The sequence below is a fragment of the Salvia hispanica genome, chromosome 2, assembly GCF_023119035.1.
Source record: "Salvia hispanica cultivar TCC Black 2014 chromosome 2, UniMelb_Shisp_WGS_1.0, whole genome shotgun sequence".
NCBI lineage: Eukaryota > Viridiplantae > Streptophyta > Magnoliopsida > Lamiales > Lamiaceae > Salvia > Salvia hispanica.
In genome coordinates this window covers 28,115,151-28,131,054 of record NC_062966.1, presented here as the reverse complement: position 1 = coordinate 28,131,054, position 15,904 = coordinate 28,115,151, and the positions used below count along the sequence as shown (strand labels likewise).

Sequence of the window (15,904 nt, the reverse complement as noted above, 5' to 3'; positions counted from 1 at the left end):
TAACTTATTGATTTTATATCAATGTTATTTCTCTTAATTTATTGTAAGATTATCAAAAAAATCATTGAAATTTTAATTTTTTTAAAAAAATTGTTAAATTTTGTTAGTTGATTTTAGTTTTTGTTTTGATTTCAAGAGAAAATGTAGATAAGTAGATTATGAAATGTCTTCTAGGTTTTATCAACATAAGAGCATCCACGATAGAAATCGGCCAGCCATAGGCCAACCGCAATAAAAATAATTCAAAACAACTACATTTACGAAATTAAATTTACGATTAAATTGCGGAATTAAATTTACGAGACATATACGGAAAAATTCATTCATATCATTAAAAAAAAAGGTACATAGATAAAAAAAAATACATTATTTTTTTCAAAAAAAGGGCTTCCACACACGAGCCCGCCACTCTCTACTCCTCGTCGTCGCCGCCGCCACCCGGGGTATCTGAGCCCGCGTCTAAACCCCCCACCAGTGCCCTCGAAGCATCCAAATCCACCCGCATGTTCTCGAGCATCAAGTAGAGGAACCTCTTCTCCGTGGGGTGGTTGCAGCCTTCCACTCTTGGAAGACCGCGAACATCCGTTCCTCCGTTTTTGCACGCGAGAATAAGGTTACGCGCGTGGGGGGGGCGGGTGCCGAGATGACCTCCTGGGGCGATAGGGGGGATCCTCCCCTCGCTGCCCGTTGCGCCCGCTTTTGGCCAACCGGGCGAGGCGGCGACGAGCAGAGGATGGAGGGGACGGAAACTCCTCAGCATGCGGGGGAAGGTCGTGGGATCCGCTGCTGCTGCCGCCGCTGTAGTCGCCGGAATAGTTCAACCTCTGCTTCTACGGCCACCCAGCGTCGCACCCCGCCTGGAACTTCTCGGAGTCCTTCAACAACACATAGCATTCCCGAGAAGAGGAACTCCTTATACTTCCCCGGAAAGGGGAATTGACTCTCTGCTATCCTCCGGGCGTCTTCCTCATTCTGCCCACTAGTAAGCTGGCGAAGGGCGTTGGCGTACAACCCCGAAAATCGGCCGACCGCGGCCCTGATCCGTTCCCACTCCTTCCGGCACTCCTCCCCGTTGTAGTCCTTCCCATGCGGGCAATTCCTCCTGTAGGCTGCTCTAATCTTCGCCCACATGTTGACGACCCGCTAGTTGTTCGCAACCAGCGGATCGTCGCAAACCGACAACCACGCCTTGGCCACGCCGGCGTACTCATCCTCCGTCCACTTCCTCCGCGTTGGGTGTCGTGAACAGCGGGCTGCGACGACTCGCCGACCACCTTGCCCTTCCCCTGGCCTTCTTCTTCTTCGGCGCAGCCCGACCCGCTGGAACGGGAGTGCCCGGGTCCCCGAGATCAATCCTCATCTCATGCAATGACAAAAGGTCATCGCCAGTGAACGTCTCCACTTGGGTCGACGTGTGAGGCGAAGCCATCAAAAAATCAAGAGAGGGACGATAGACCGTGTCCCCCCACCCACCCCGTTGACCCCTGCATCCCGGGATGTATACCGGGCTGCATCCCTCCCTGCCATACCGGCATCATCCCCATCATCTGCTGCTGCATCTAGGGCATACCTCCCCACCACGGCGTTACACTGCCCGCCGCTCGCTGCACCCCGCCCGGCATCCCTCCCCCGGTTCCCCGCATCCCCGGCGCTCCAGCCATCATCCCCATCAAGCTGTTGCCAAGGGACATTAAACCCTAGGCCCATCTGGCCTCATCTAGATCCCACGGGTACCGTGGGAGTATGAAGCCGCTCGTCGCCGGACTGGACTCGTTGTTGTTGTCCATCACTCGATGTTGCTCTTGTACGAAATTTAGAGAGAGAAAAACTCGTTAAAACAAGTGGTGCAAATGAAAATGAAACTAAAATCGCGTATATATAGGTATTCAAAAATTTTTTTTAAAAAAAACGAAAATTGGCGCTGGCCGATCGGCACGCCACAATGGCGGCTAGCGCACCCGAATCGGCCAGCCCACGCCGATTTTCTCGCCAATTCTCGGCTGGCCGATTGCAATGGTTCGGCTAGCCGATCGGCTAGCGACGCGAATCGGCTAGCCGCTATTATGGATGCTCTAAAAATGACCGGCTCCGTTCTCCTCTAATTCCACATGCACTTTGAACAATTTAATTTAGAGGAAACCGAATGAATTCAAACTCATGTTTTTTTTTCAATTGCTTCGAAGTCGATTCCACCAATCAACTAAGTCACTATACGAGACGTAAATACTGAGCTTACCTAAGTAAAGGATAGCTAAGGAATCCTTAAGTGATGTGGATTGTGAATATCCTAAAGTCACCTATTACCGTGCACTTTTTATCATGTTCATCTTAACTCCATCCCTACAAAATGAACTAAAAATTGAGATCAAAGCCGTGGCAAAGCAAATTATTATAAAAACACAATCAAGATAAAGATTAAAGGGTTAGTTAGATTATGGAGTAATTTATAAACATGGTTTGATTGGTTTCCAAACCACCAACACAACATTGCAGTTATGATCCACAGTTGCCATGTTTTGACTCCACAATTATACCCATTTTTTTAAATAAAAATTAAGCAATGATTTAAAAAAGATTAAAACATTAATTCAAGTAGTGCATGAATTTCCGGCTAAGGGACAAAAAGCATGAGATCCGGTTTAGCAGGTGAAGAAAGTGACTCACAAAAAATCTTTTTTCATACAATACTATAATGCTGCCCTCCACAATCCCACCCCAAAAAAAGGAAGAAATTTGAAACATGACAACAAAAAAAATAGTCTTGGAATTGATGTGTGTTTCTTGTCTCTGTGTGTTTGAGAGAGAGGAATTTCATCATCAAATCCATTTAGACAAAAGCTTCACAGAGTGCAAAAAAATGAAAAATTGAATCTGATTATTTATCCCTACTGTCGAAACTCCACTTTCATCATTTTTATTCTACTGGAATTATCAGTGAATGTCACACCTACCTAAGTGTAGTAAATTGATTTTAATTTATTTTTTGAAAAAAAAAAAAGACAGCTACTTGTGGTAAAATAATGATCAAGATTTGACCTTTTTTGTCCCCTCTCCCTTGTTTGTGTAATAAGAAGCTTCCATTCCACTTTTATCACTGCTCTCTCTTTTATGGGAAACAGAAACATAAACAGAGAAGAAGCTGCTTTTTGCTTGGTTCAAATCTGCTCTCGGTTTTGTGGGCATTTCCAGCTCAACTTTCTTTCAAATTAAATTGGGAAAATTGAAGCCTCATTCTTGAATATTTAAAAATGTTGTTTATTTTTTTTGTGCAGATTTCTTAATAAGTTTTTTTCCTTTTTGGGGATGTCAATAGAAAAGGCCTATTTAGGCTTCAATCAAATCCTCTTGATTTGCACTTGGCATGGGAAATCGCACTATCGGGTCGTTTTTATGTCGACAAGCTCTAAGTCGAACACAACTTATTAACGAAATCCTTGACACAAATGTGGTTTGCTTCATTTAAACAAGAGCTATAAAAGAACATGTTAACGATATGCTAGCATCCGATACTAAGATAACGTGATAAAAATCCAACTTCACAATACACTTTACTCTCACAAGTCTACTTCTCTAAGTTTAAAAACTAATACTCAAATAAATCAAAACTAGTAGTACTAAAATCTAATATTATTATTAATTAATAAAAATAATACTTCATTCATCTATCAAAAATTAATTGATTCAACACAAGTTTAATGCAAAATAAAATATGAGAGAGATATATCAAAAAAGTATGCAAAATAGTAGGTATTGGTTAAATGTGACACGTGTATATAATTTGGAAAATAAATTCATTTTTTGTATGAAATTAATTTTGGCAGGCAGATGAATTAAAAACATGCAATTATTTTTTATGACCGAATATAGTACTAATATTAATAATAACGGACCACGAGAACTCATCGTGAAATGATCATACTAAAATAACAAGTACTATACGATAAACTTGAGACTAATCATTTACTTTTATGCATTCTATATCATGTTTTATTGTCGTATTTAAAATTGTCAGTCATTCATTGTACTCTATCAAAGCAAAAACTCCATAAAAACCAAATATTCTTGGCAAAATTTAGTAGAAATCCAAAATTTCTACTTTCAAAATAATTTTTCAACATCTTACGATATATACTAAAATACAATAAGAAACAACATAGGGGAAAATGGGTAAAAAACTAGACAAACATAAATTACAACAAGAAGCTACTAATCTAACCTACTCTTACATTTTTCATTTTCTCCTTTTCTTCTTCCCATTTCTTCAAATTAAAAATAAAAAATAAAAAAAACTACCCCTTTTCTTCACCAGATTTTTTTTCTCCTGATTTTTTTTCTCTACCTATGGCTGCATAAATCCAAGAGCTTCTTCCTCCCTTCAACAATATCATCGAAGAAATCATCAAGCTGCCCAACGATATTCTCCGTCCCACTTCTCAAATTCCCAAAATACCCCTTCAGATTCTCCACTCTCTCCCTAACCCCGATTTCCGATTCCCACTCCACGATTATCCCCTGCGCGCTCCGCTTCTCCAGCTCCGCCCTCAGCTCCTCCATCGCCGCCTTCGAGCGGCGGAATTCGTACATCAGGACCCCCGCCCGCGCCGCCGTGTTACCGATCTCCGCCGCCACCCGCCGCTGCAGCCGCGCCGTCGACACCGTGAGGCTCGATCCGAACAGGACGTCGTCGTAGCCGCTGCAATTGGGGGAATTCGATTCCGGCCAGAAATAGACCAATCCGTTGAAGAGAATCGTCAGTAGGAGCGAGCTCACATTCCTCATCGCGTAGAGGACGCCGCGGAATCCGTTGAATCCGTGCAGCCGCGGCTCGCTCGCGTCGAATTTGAGGGATAGAGGCTCGATTCGCGTCTCCGTTAGTGACCGGTTTTCCTCCTGAATCCCTACCGCCTCTCTCCTGCATCCTGAAATCGCGCGGATCAACTGTTCGACGAAATGCCGCAGTTAATAAAAATCCAATCTGTATCCATGATTTGGGTTTTTAGGGGCTGTGGATTACCTGGCGGGAGAGCTGGGGGCTCAAATGGCGATGGCTGTCGAGGGAGGAGATGATGTTTAGGCCGGCGGAGTAGTAGTTTTCCATGCCAGAAATCCCTGTTTTGAGGATTTGGCAAACCTCCCAAAGCTTGGAGCTTTCATCCATGTATTCATCAAGCCATTTCTCACCCACTGGTAAGTGGAGTTTTTGGACCAAAATGGTGAGCTGATTGTGGGAGGATCTTAGGAGGGAGAGGACTCTTTGGAGGAATTGTATTGACATGAAGTTGCTCGATAGAAAAGCTCGTTCGAGATCGTCTATGCCTCGAGTGAGGAAGTTGTAGAAGCCATTGACAGAGTTGGTTGAAGAAGCATCCATCATAGAAGGAGGGATGAAAGAAGAGGTTAGAATTTAAAAGGGGATGGAGGAGGAGAATAGTTGCAAAGATTGTGGTATTTAAATTGGTGGAGGATGAGAGAGAGAGGAGGAATGGAAGGAAGGAAAATCAAATCTTGGAAGCTCACAGGTTTCTAAGGTTGAAAAGGATTGTTGGGAGCAATGATGAGTGTTTCCTATAGAGGGGAAAGGATGATTAGTAATCTGCCATTTTCATAGTTTAATGGGAAGGAAAAAAGAAGAAAAGGGAAACTTGAGGGAGATGAAATTGTCTTTTGGAGAGAGAGGGAGAAGAAGGGCTTTGTTTTATGCAACAAAGTGGTTTATCATTATTGATTATGTGGAGATGGGAGGAAACAAAAAGGAAAAAGAAGATAAAAATTGCTAAAGTTGTGTATGTGACATTTATTTATATCTTGGCCCTTTTTTTCTAATCTTATTTATGATGTTAGATTGAGTTCATTGTGTGGTAATACCAGGTTGACTTGAATTGAAAACATTGATTAATTAGTAGTAGTACTTTAGTTAAGTAGTACTAACCTCACCTTATATTGTATTTTCTTATGTTTTACTACAAGATTTTAGTTCCCTTTTTTTCTTCCTCGAGCAACTGGAATTGTTCCTTCAATCCCCTCTATTTTCATTGAAATTTGTGGATTTTTGTTTCCTCCTAGATATAGTAGTCTTTGCCTTGTCTTTAGTTTAATTTCTTGTGTTCTTTTAAAGGGGATTTTGGAATGATGGGATTCTTTGTATTAGCATTTTGCACCTTTCTACTATGCAAGAAATCAGTCTTTTTAGGCCACCCAAACTCATTCTTACTTTCTTTTTTTAATTTGAGTTTCTTTATTTTTATTTTATTTTCATCTTCATCATATGATTCTCTCATTTTTTGGTCGTACAATGTATAATGCTCCCCCTAGAGCTTACAATGAACAAACCCACATGATTCTTGAAGCACTCCATTTGATGAGTGGCCCCCTTCACCCTTCAATCATCTTTTATGGAGGCCTATACCACCCCTTATTGCTAATGGAATTTTCACTTGATTTACATAGTAAAAGGAAAGGCATTCCCATGATATGTATATATGAGTATGCTTCTTTTTGTTAGTGTTGATAATTATACAAAGATCAATAGTGTAAGATTGATAAACATATTGGAATGAGCTACTAACTAGTGACCATCTTTGCCATACAATTGAATGTGGTGTGGAATAAAAATAGCAATATATGTGTTAGAGCACCTATTCAGATTAGCATTCAAAGATTTTTGTCAAGTTACACATAACTCGTCCTACATAAAAAAAAATATATATAATTAAAAAGAAATTAACTTTAATACTCTACTCTGTAAGCCACTACCCATATCACCAACTGATTTTGACAGAAAATTTCACTAGAGGTTGGATTTTATTCATGTATCAAGTACGTTTCAATTATTAGGACTGTACCTAATCTTCATAAAATCTAATGCAATTTAACCTAGAATCATAATTTCTAACATGATATCAGAGCAAGGCACATGCCCAAGTTGAATGTGTCATTAAAAGTGACATATATGAGAGATCGTGTTAAGATATTATCAAATAAATGACTCACATGTGAGGGAACGAGTTGAGAATTGAGATATTCACATGTAGATTGTCTCACTTTGAATATATGAAAGAAAAAGTGACCATGGTCATGGGAAACAACATTTTTCTTCCAACTTCTAGATCAAGGGTTCGAGTAACTATGGACACAAGTAAATAGCAATTGGTTAGTCTCCCCTCTAAGTATGTTTTAATAAATGGGATTTACATTTTTAACTCGGGTAAATTCTAACCAAAATTGCAATTGGTTAGTCTCCCCTCTAAGTATGTTTTAATAAATGGGATTTACACTTTTAACTCGGGTAAATTCTAACCAAAATTGCAATTGGTTAGTCTCCCCTCTAAGTATGTTTTAATAAATGGGATTTACACTTTTAACTCGGGTAAATTCTAACCAAAATTATTGTTCCGATGCTTATTCTAGCCTAGATGTCTAAGTGGGAAGTTGAGGGGAACGAGAATTCTTGAAATTTTATATGGTTGGTTTTTATTTAATTAAGAAAAATGTGACTTTTGAGAAGAGGGTGGTCGTGGGTTTTTGGAGAATGGGACATTAGAGAGGATGTTGGTCCTTTGAGATTTTGTTGGAAAGTGTATTAGTGAGAATGGTCCAATATTTAAGGCCGTTGATTTGGGTGCCCCTTTTCCTTTGCTGCCCACATCACCTGCATCTAATTATAGGATGAATCTTCTTTTAAGCCACACATGTGATGGAAGCTATAGTGAGGAATTTACATAAGTATCAAGAATAAATAAAATTTATCACAATTTTTAAGTAGTCTAGCATTTAATATATGTAATTATAGAGAAATTTTATGTTAAATACTTATTGTATTATGTTTTGTTTTATGCATCTATTCTAGTCTTTATTTCAAAATTATCCTTGATGTCATTAATTCAATAAATTATTTAAAAATTAATGCTCGATTTATTCATTTTCTCTATTATTTAAAATAAATAAATAAATAAAACAAAAATAAGCTATGATTTCTATATAATTTATAACATTAATAATGTCAATAACAGTTTTTACTTTGTTATAATAAAAGTAAAGTGTATAAATAATGCTAAACACATACTTAAAGAAAGTGATTCTTTCATAAATTATGTGACATAACATCCCTCTAAATAAATATATTAAAATTCTAATCTATTGTTAAAAGTTAAACAAGAAATATACACATATTTGGAAAAAGTACATACTTTCTAACAGTAGTAATTTATCTAATTTAAATTTTTCTCTCACTACCCCAATCAATCGAGGAGTTGGAGCATGCTTTTGGGAACAATTTTGTAATAATTCACTTTTTATTTTAAATCAATCCCATCTTCTATGTCAGACTATAAATGCATCTAGGAGTATATGATACCAAATAAACGTACAAATTATGATCTATAAAAGTTAATTTATGTTCTGAAATTAGGTGGAAGAAAAAAACTGGCCACCATCATTTTCCATCCTAATAAAGTTGCCATGCTCTATAAATTTCTTCAACAAGAATGTTTCATTTTCTTCTTAATGAACCCTAGATGGATCCAACTGTATGGTCCATATCCCCCTCATCAATGAAAATGATCTCATGCATATATATTGGATTTAATAATTGGAAAATAACATCTCATCAAAGTTACATAAGAATGTATGAATAATGCATCCAATTACTCCAACATCATATGGCTTCCATATATATTCAATTTATTTAGGTGTTCACTCTTGTGTGTGTGTAATGTACTAGCAATAACATTAAAATTCTCTCCATTGTTCAACTATCATATGGTTGTTTCAGATACCATCAGAATTCATAATTTATCAGTCATAAAATCGTCGCTCTATCAATTATGTCGGATTATGAGAAATTGTGCTCATATATTTATTATCTGTTAATATGAAAATTGCTTCTAGGGGCCACATTTATAGTGTAGATAATCATGGGAATAAAGAAATTGATTAAAATCTACTTTTTCTAAGATGATATCTCATGCGCGTGGATTAATGGGTCATGCACTATGTTTAACTACTTAAGAATAATAAAAATTCACTGATTCAGGTACATGTGTATACTAATACAAGTGCAACAAAATTTTACTGACTTATATATTACATAAATGTGTTATCTATATATGTTACATTAAACCCAATTAATTGTATTGAACAAAATGGATACGATTAAACCAAATTTCTTTTTGCACGGTACAAAAAGATCGATTGAAAAAGATGTTTTTCTAGTTTAATTTCAATTTCAGATTATTGGCATAATTGTTGCCAAGTGCCAACTAAATCAAGTGGAAGATTTTTCTAGGTTGATTTGGGGCCTCTACTTATATTTCCACACCCACTTTCTGGTCAAAAACAAGATTAAAGAGTCATCATAATGAGACAATTGTTAAAACATCATTGGCATAATTCTTTGGTATTATTCAATCATAATCACCTTTTTCTGTACTAAATTGTGCTTAATAAAATTTGCACGCCTAGTGAAAAATTATTTCATGTTTAATTTGCTGTAAAGGGCGAGTACGATGAGACATATACAGGGCTCGCGCTTGAGCATCCATAATGGTAAATAAGCCAGCCTATTTCTCCTCCTGCCACATTATCCAGCACTAAAATTCCTCATGCCACATCATCAGGACAAGCAATAGGCTAGTCATAGACTAGCCACATCATCAGCACTATTAAAAAAAATAACTAAATTTACGGAATTAAAAAAAAATACGGAATTAAATTTATGACACATAAATTCATTAATTTCTTTTTAAAAAAGTACATTAATTATAAAAAAATACATAAAACAAAAAAAACTATCGTCGTGCAGTCCTCCGCGCCCACAACTCTTCAATTAAATCCTTTTGGAGTTTAATATGAGCATCCACTTGGCGCATGTCGTCGTGTGCCTGGAGGCGGCCGATTTCATCGTGAGGTACCCCCTTCGTACGTTGGGGGTGGCCACACCGTGGCTTGGACCGGCTTCATCGTCATTGGCCCAACTAATCAGTTGTACACATTCATCTTCGACTATCATGTTGTGCATGATAATACAGACGTACATTATGAAGCAATGCAGTCGACATGCCACAAACGCGCTGGACCCCTAATTGCCGCCCATCGGGACTGGAACACACCAAATGCGCGCTCCACGTCCTTGCGCGCCGACTCCTGCCGTTCCGCAAAGTAGGCCTTCCTGTCCTCATTTGCGCATGTAATCATCTTCACAAAGACGGGCCACCTAGGGTATATCTCATCCGCCAAGTAGTAGCCCGTATCATGTCGGTTGCCGTTGGCGACAAAACCGATGGCCGGACCGACGCCCAGGCACTGCTCGTTGAAAAGGGGCGACGAGTTGAGAACGTTGAGGTCGTTGTTCGACCCGGCTACCCCAAAATACGCATGCCAAATCCACAGCCGATAATCGGCTACGGCCTCGAGGATCATAGTGGGATTCTTTCCCTTGTAGTCGGTGGTGTAGAACCCCTTCCAGGCAGCGGGACAGTTCTTCCACTCCCAATGTATACAATCTATGCTGCCTAACATCCGTGGGAACCCATGCTTCTCCCCGTGCATCTGCATCAGATCTTGACAGTCTGTCGGGGTAGGGCTTCGAAGATACGCTCCTTGAATATTTCAACGACGCCCTCACAGAAATGCTTCAGACACTTCACGGGCAGACGTCTCACCGATGTGGAGGTACTCGTCCCACATGTCTACCGCGCCTCCGTAGGCCAACTGCCTGATTGCCGATGTGCACTTTTGAATAGGGGTGTGGCCGGGTCTGTCAGCCGCATCGTTCTTGAAGCGAAAGCACTTATATCGACGCTCCAAAGCGTCAACGATACGCATAAACAACTCCCTGCGCATCCTAAAACGCCGCCTGAACAGGTTGGCGTTAAACCGCGGTTGCTCTGCGAAGTAGTCATCATATAACCGCTGATGTGCAGCTACGTGATCCCGAGCAATCACTGCTCGGCGGTGGACAACGGGTCTAGGTCGAGGTACCGCCGGCTGCATAGCCCTTTGTAGCAGCCGGTCTATCTCACTGGACGTATAGGCCTCCAATGCTTCGTCCATTTGCCGTTCGTACTCCTCATCACTACTACCACTACTACCACCCGCGTTACTCATTTCGCATTGTTGCTCTTGTATAGAAATTAAGAGAGAGAGAAAACTCGTTAAAACAAGTGGTGCAAATGAAAATGACATGAAAATCGCGTATATATAGTGTTTCAAAAATTTAATTAAAAAAAATGCGCTGGCCGATCGCTCGCCGATCGCCAGCCTACAATGGCGGCGAGCGGATCGGCCAGCGCTCGCCGAAATTTTCGCCGAAATGGCGCTCTCCGATTGCAATGGTTCGGCGAGCGGACCGGCTAGCGCCGAGAATCGGCTAGCCGGTCGCTCGCCGACCATTATGGATGCTCTTATTTTTATTAAAAAAAAATTACAGCCTATTTTTTTCATGTCTACATGCGACATAATTTATACAACCATAAACAAATGTGCATATACTTTTAGATCATCTATTAAATTCTCATCTAAATATTCCTTTTTTTTAGTAATTATCAAAGGTATTTACTAGCTGCCCAGTGACTATTTACAGCCTACTTTTTTCATGTCTACATGCAACATAATTTATACAACCATAAACAAATGTGCATATATTTTTAGATCATCTATTAAATTCTCATCTAAATATATTACACAAGTGAAGAGAAGAATACTCCTTTTCTTTTTGGTAATTACCAAGAATATTCACTGACGGCGTAGCTATTTCCCACGCTCATTTCATAGTGTTTTTCGCTTGGAAGTTGCGTTGGAGTACATTTATTTTATTGTATTTATTTTCTACCATATATCAATATGATTGTAATCAAAACTGAACCAAATTTAAATATATGACCAAGATCCTAGATGAAAAATCAACAAAATCCTTATTTTTTCCACAAATATATTTTTATTTATAAATTAAAAAATACATAATCTGTGCCCGAAATAAAGACTCATTTTACATTTAATGGGTGTTAGCAATTAAAATTTTCATATCACTTTGTTTTCTATTTTGGTATGTGGGTCCGCATTCCGATAAATCACTATGCTCATACAAACATTTCATTATAAAATTGATACTCGGTTTGTTCATCATTAGTAGTATGTAGATGACACATATTTTAATATTAGTATCAAATGAGTAAACTATAAGAAATATCAGAGAAAAAGTGATTTGTGTATTGTTAGCGAAGAATGCAGATCAAAGAACCTTTTACTAAATATAGGTGACTACTTTTTTTTATGGATAACCTCAAATAGATGAGACTAATTAATTTTCTCATTAACTTTTAATTTCTTCATATTTTAAAAAATGTGAGTCGAATCAAAGTGAGACTTTTTCTCATACAATGGTGGATGAGTATATATTCCAGGGTGAAGAAAAGGCATAATGAACAATGAGTGGCAGATCGTACTTGGTGTTTCTGCAATTGTCGTTTCAAGCAATAGTAATTTTATTCTAAAGGCTGTTACTCTCATAATACACATTGTCCATTTTGGGCATGCAATTATAGCCAAATAAAACACTTAACCATGCTTTGTTCTTGTTTCGACTCACCAAATTTTGTCACTCATGCATAAGAGAGATGTCACTAATTAACAATTGATGTAAGTATGCATATTTTGAAACTAATGATGAATCTCAATAACTAATTATATAATTATTCAAACTAAATAGAGTATCAGATCTTATGTACTACTCCATTTGTCCCAACTAAATTTAGTGATACAGACCAAACAGGAGAACTCATTCCAAAAGACTAGCCTGTTAGCAAAGAGAGTCCATTTAACCTATATAGCCCACACCAATTGCTCTCACAACTGATGTGAGAATTGAGTCCGTAACATTCGACCCTCCTTTAAGGGCCAACGTCCTCGTTGGTCACGGCTGGTTCTTTGCCAGACCACCACTCCAAGTTCTCGTTGGTCACGGCGGATTCTTTGCCCGGCCACCACTCCGTTGGTCACCACTCCGAGTCGGCCCCAAACGCACTCGTTGGTCACGGCGAGTTCGCTGCCCGACCACCACTCCGAGCCGTTTGGGCTCTCAATGAAAGCACCAATTGATACAGACCAAACAGGAGAACTCATCCCAAAAGACTAGCATGTTAGGGAAGAGAGCTCATTTAGCCTATATACCCCACACCAATTGCTCTCACAACTGATGTGGGAATTGAGTCCGTAATATTTAGTCACTTCTTTTTTGCATTCATTTTTAAAAAATCATATATGGTAAAAATATAAGCGAGAATAATGTAGATAAAACTCTTCTCTGCATTATTCTCACTTTTATTTTATATATATTCACTTTAACTACTTATTACAATTTTTTCAAAACGAACTTTCTTGGGACAGAGGGGGACAGAGGGAGTATGTTTTATCATCATAAACCCTAATCTTCTTCAACTCTTTGTTAACTTTAAGTTATTTTTATTAATTCATTTATTTCAGGTTTAAAAGTAATTTGTCAATGAGTTTTTAAGTTTTGAAGATAGCAAAGAATTTCGTTTCCGTAAATTAAAGAGCTTTTGTGTAACGAGGTATAGACGAGAGGGCTACAATTAAACAACGAGCTTAGATGAATTAATATTTTGTGGCAACATAAATTACATAAAAATTGTCCCTTTCAGTCTTTTCTAGCAAATAATTGAAAATATTGCATGGCAAAACCAATCATTGTGAGAGTGAAAAAAATGTGCAGCCTTATTCAAAGATATAATGACACAAATAGAATTTTCAATTATTTAAGCTTTATATTCATAAATGTGTAATAATTTTTATTTCTAATTGAATAGGAGTATTAAAACGTAAAATGTTATATAGCTTGATTTTACTAAGTTGGTTCATTGTTCTTTTTTTAATTTTGTACTATTACTCTGATTCTAGTTAGTCGGCCCCAAACATACTCGTTGGTAAGGGGAGTACGTTGCTCGGCCACCACTCCGAACCGTTTGAGCTCTCAATGAAAGCACCAATTGATACAGACCAAATGTGAGAACTCATCCCAAAAGACTAGTTTGTTAGAGAGAGCCCATTTAGCCTATATACCCCACAGTTTTATCATCATAAACCCTAATCTTCTTCAACTCTTTGTTAACTTTAAGTTATTTTTATTAATTCATTTATTTCAGGTTTAAAAGTAATTTGTCAATGAGTTTTTAAGTTTTGAAGATAGCAAAGAATTTCGTTTCCGTAAATTAAAGAGCTTTTGTGTAACGAGGTATAGACGAGAGGGCTACAATTAAACAACGAGCTTAGATGAATTAATATTTTGTGGCAACATAAATTACATAAAAATTGTCCCTTTCAGTCTTTTCTAGCAAATAATTGAAAATATTGCATGGCAAAACCAATCATTGTGAGAGTGAAAAAAATGTGCAGCCTTATTCAAAGATATAATGACACAAATAGAATTTTCAATTATTTAAGCTTTATATTCATAAATGTGTAATAATTTTTATTTCTAATTGAATAGGAGTATTAAAACGTAAAATGTTATATAGCTTGATTTTACTAAGTTGGTTCATTGTTCTTTTTTTAATTTTGTACTATTACTCTGATTCTAGTTATCTTTTTGGCAATGTACATACAAAAAATTCTTATTATCATGATTGGTTTAAATCCATATTAAATAGAGGCCATGAGACCAATTGTATTTTATTGATATAAATAAATTAGTTATTATCAATAATTTATATACTGTGGAATGCAAGTTTCTAGGAAACTTGATATTGACGGAAGAATATATAGAGATTGATTCAAGGACAAGACATCATTATAAATACGTATGGAATAAAAATAATAAAAGTGCTCTCAAGAAATTATTACAATTATAAACCCAAAGAAAAGATAAGAGATATAATGATGAATTGTCAAGAGGAAAAAAAAGTAGAGCTAGAAGAATAACATTCCCATAAATTTATAAGTTCTTTTACATTTGGGCCATGATATATTTCCCCCTTTTAGGCTAGCATTAGGGTGAGTTCTTCACAATAGTCTTTTTCTAACCTTAGTTAATTAGTTAATTAGGTCCACTTTGAGATTCCTTCCCTTTATTTGTTATAATAGTATAAAATACAATCAATTTCGAATAACATCTTAGTGTATAACTAAGAGCAAATGTCACCATTTTGAAAATAAAACGGTTGTGACTAATTCTAAATGTTGCAATTGAATATAACAACTGGGGGTGATTTTGTTCATTAGTGAAATTGATTTTGTGTCATGCCAAATTCATCAATCTTGTCATGGATTGATTTTATTTTATTAATTACTATCATATTCATATGTGTCGTGACCACTTTCGTTACGTGTATAAATGAGATGCAACAAAATATAAATTAAATCAGAAGAGAATTAATAGGGTAGGCTATATAAAGGCTATAGTTCTAAAACATTAACATAAATGCATAAAAGACTTAACAAAATGCCTTGAGTAACAAGCATTTATATAATCTAGTACCACAAGTGGTTGAAGGTTTTAATGCTCTATTTAACAACTTTGAGATTCCTTTTCCATGGCGTCAAATTATTCTTGTGTATGTGGTGCACAAAATGAAATTGATGTTTCTGCAACGTCCAGGGACGGAGTTAGAAATTTATCTTAGTGGAATCAAAATTGGAAATTAGAAAATTTGAGGTCGGGCATTTGCCCTCATATCGATGAGTCGATGACAAAACTACGCACTTGAACGTAACACACTAAAAAATTAATCTTTACCGACTGATTACAACATACTACCTCCGTTCCCCAAAATTTGCTACACTTTGATCCGACACGGATTTTAAGAAATGTAATGGAAAGTGAGTTGAAAAAGTTGGTAGGATGTGGGTCCTACTTTTAAAGTATTAGTTTTATAATAAAATGTGAATAGGAATG

The 15,904-nt window shown here is 37.4% G+C and overlaps 1 protein-coding gene across 1 annotated transcript; it reads right to left on the bottom strand.

The window, feature by feature from the left end:
• Nucleotides 1-4,062: 4,062 nt before the first annotated feature.
• Nucleotides 4,063-5,909, bottom strand: LOC125205725. The gene is made up of 2 exons (XM_048104808.1): nt 5,015-5,909; nt 4,063-4,938 (listed from the first exon to the last, which is right to left on the bottom strand). The coding sequence occupies exons 1-2, from the start codon at nt 5,372-5,374 to the stop codon at nt 4,336-4,338; spliced, it is 963 nt and encodes a 320-aa protein (XP_047960765.1). The 5' UTR covers nt 5,375-5,909; the 3' UTR covers nt 4,063-4,335.
• Between the last annotated feature and the right edge of the window lie 9,995 nt (nt 5,910-15,904).

What these genes read in the sequence shown, in the direction of transcription:
- LOC125205725 (XM_048104808.1), bottom strand. Translation starts at nt 5,374, where the DNA reads ATGATGGATGCTTCTTCAACCAACTCTGTCAATGGCTTCTACAACTTC. An exon ending in GCCCCCAGCTCTCCCGCCAG is followed by an intron (nt 4,939 to 5,014) that starts GTAATCCACAGC and finishes TTCGTCGAACAG; the next exon opens with TTGATCCGCGCGATTTCAGG.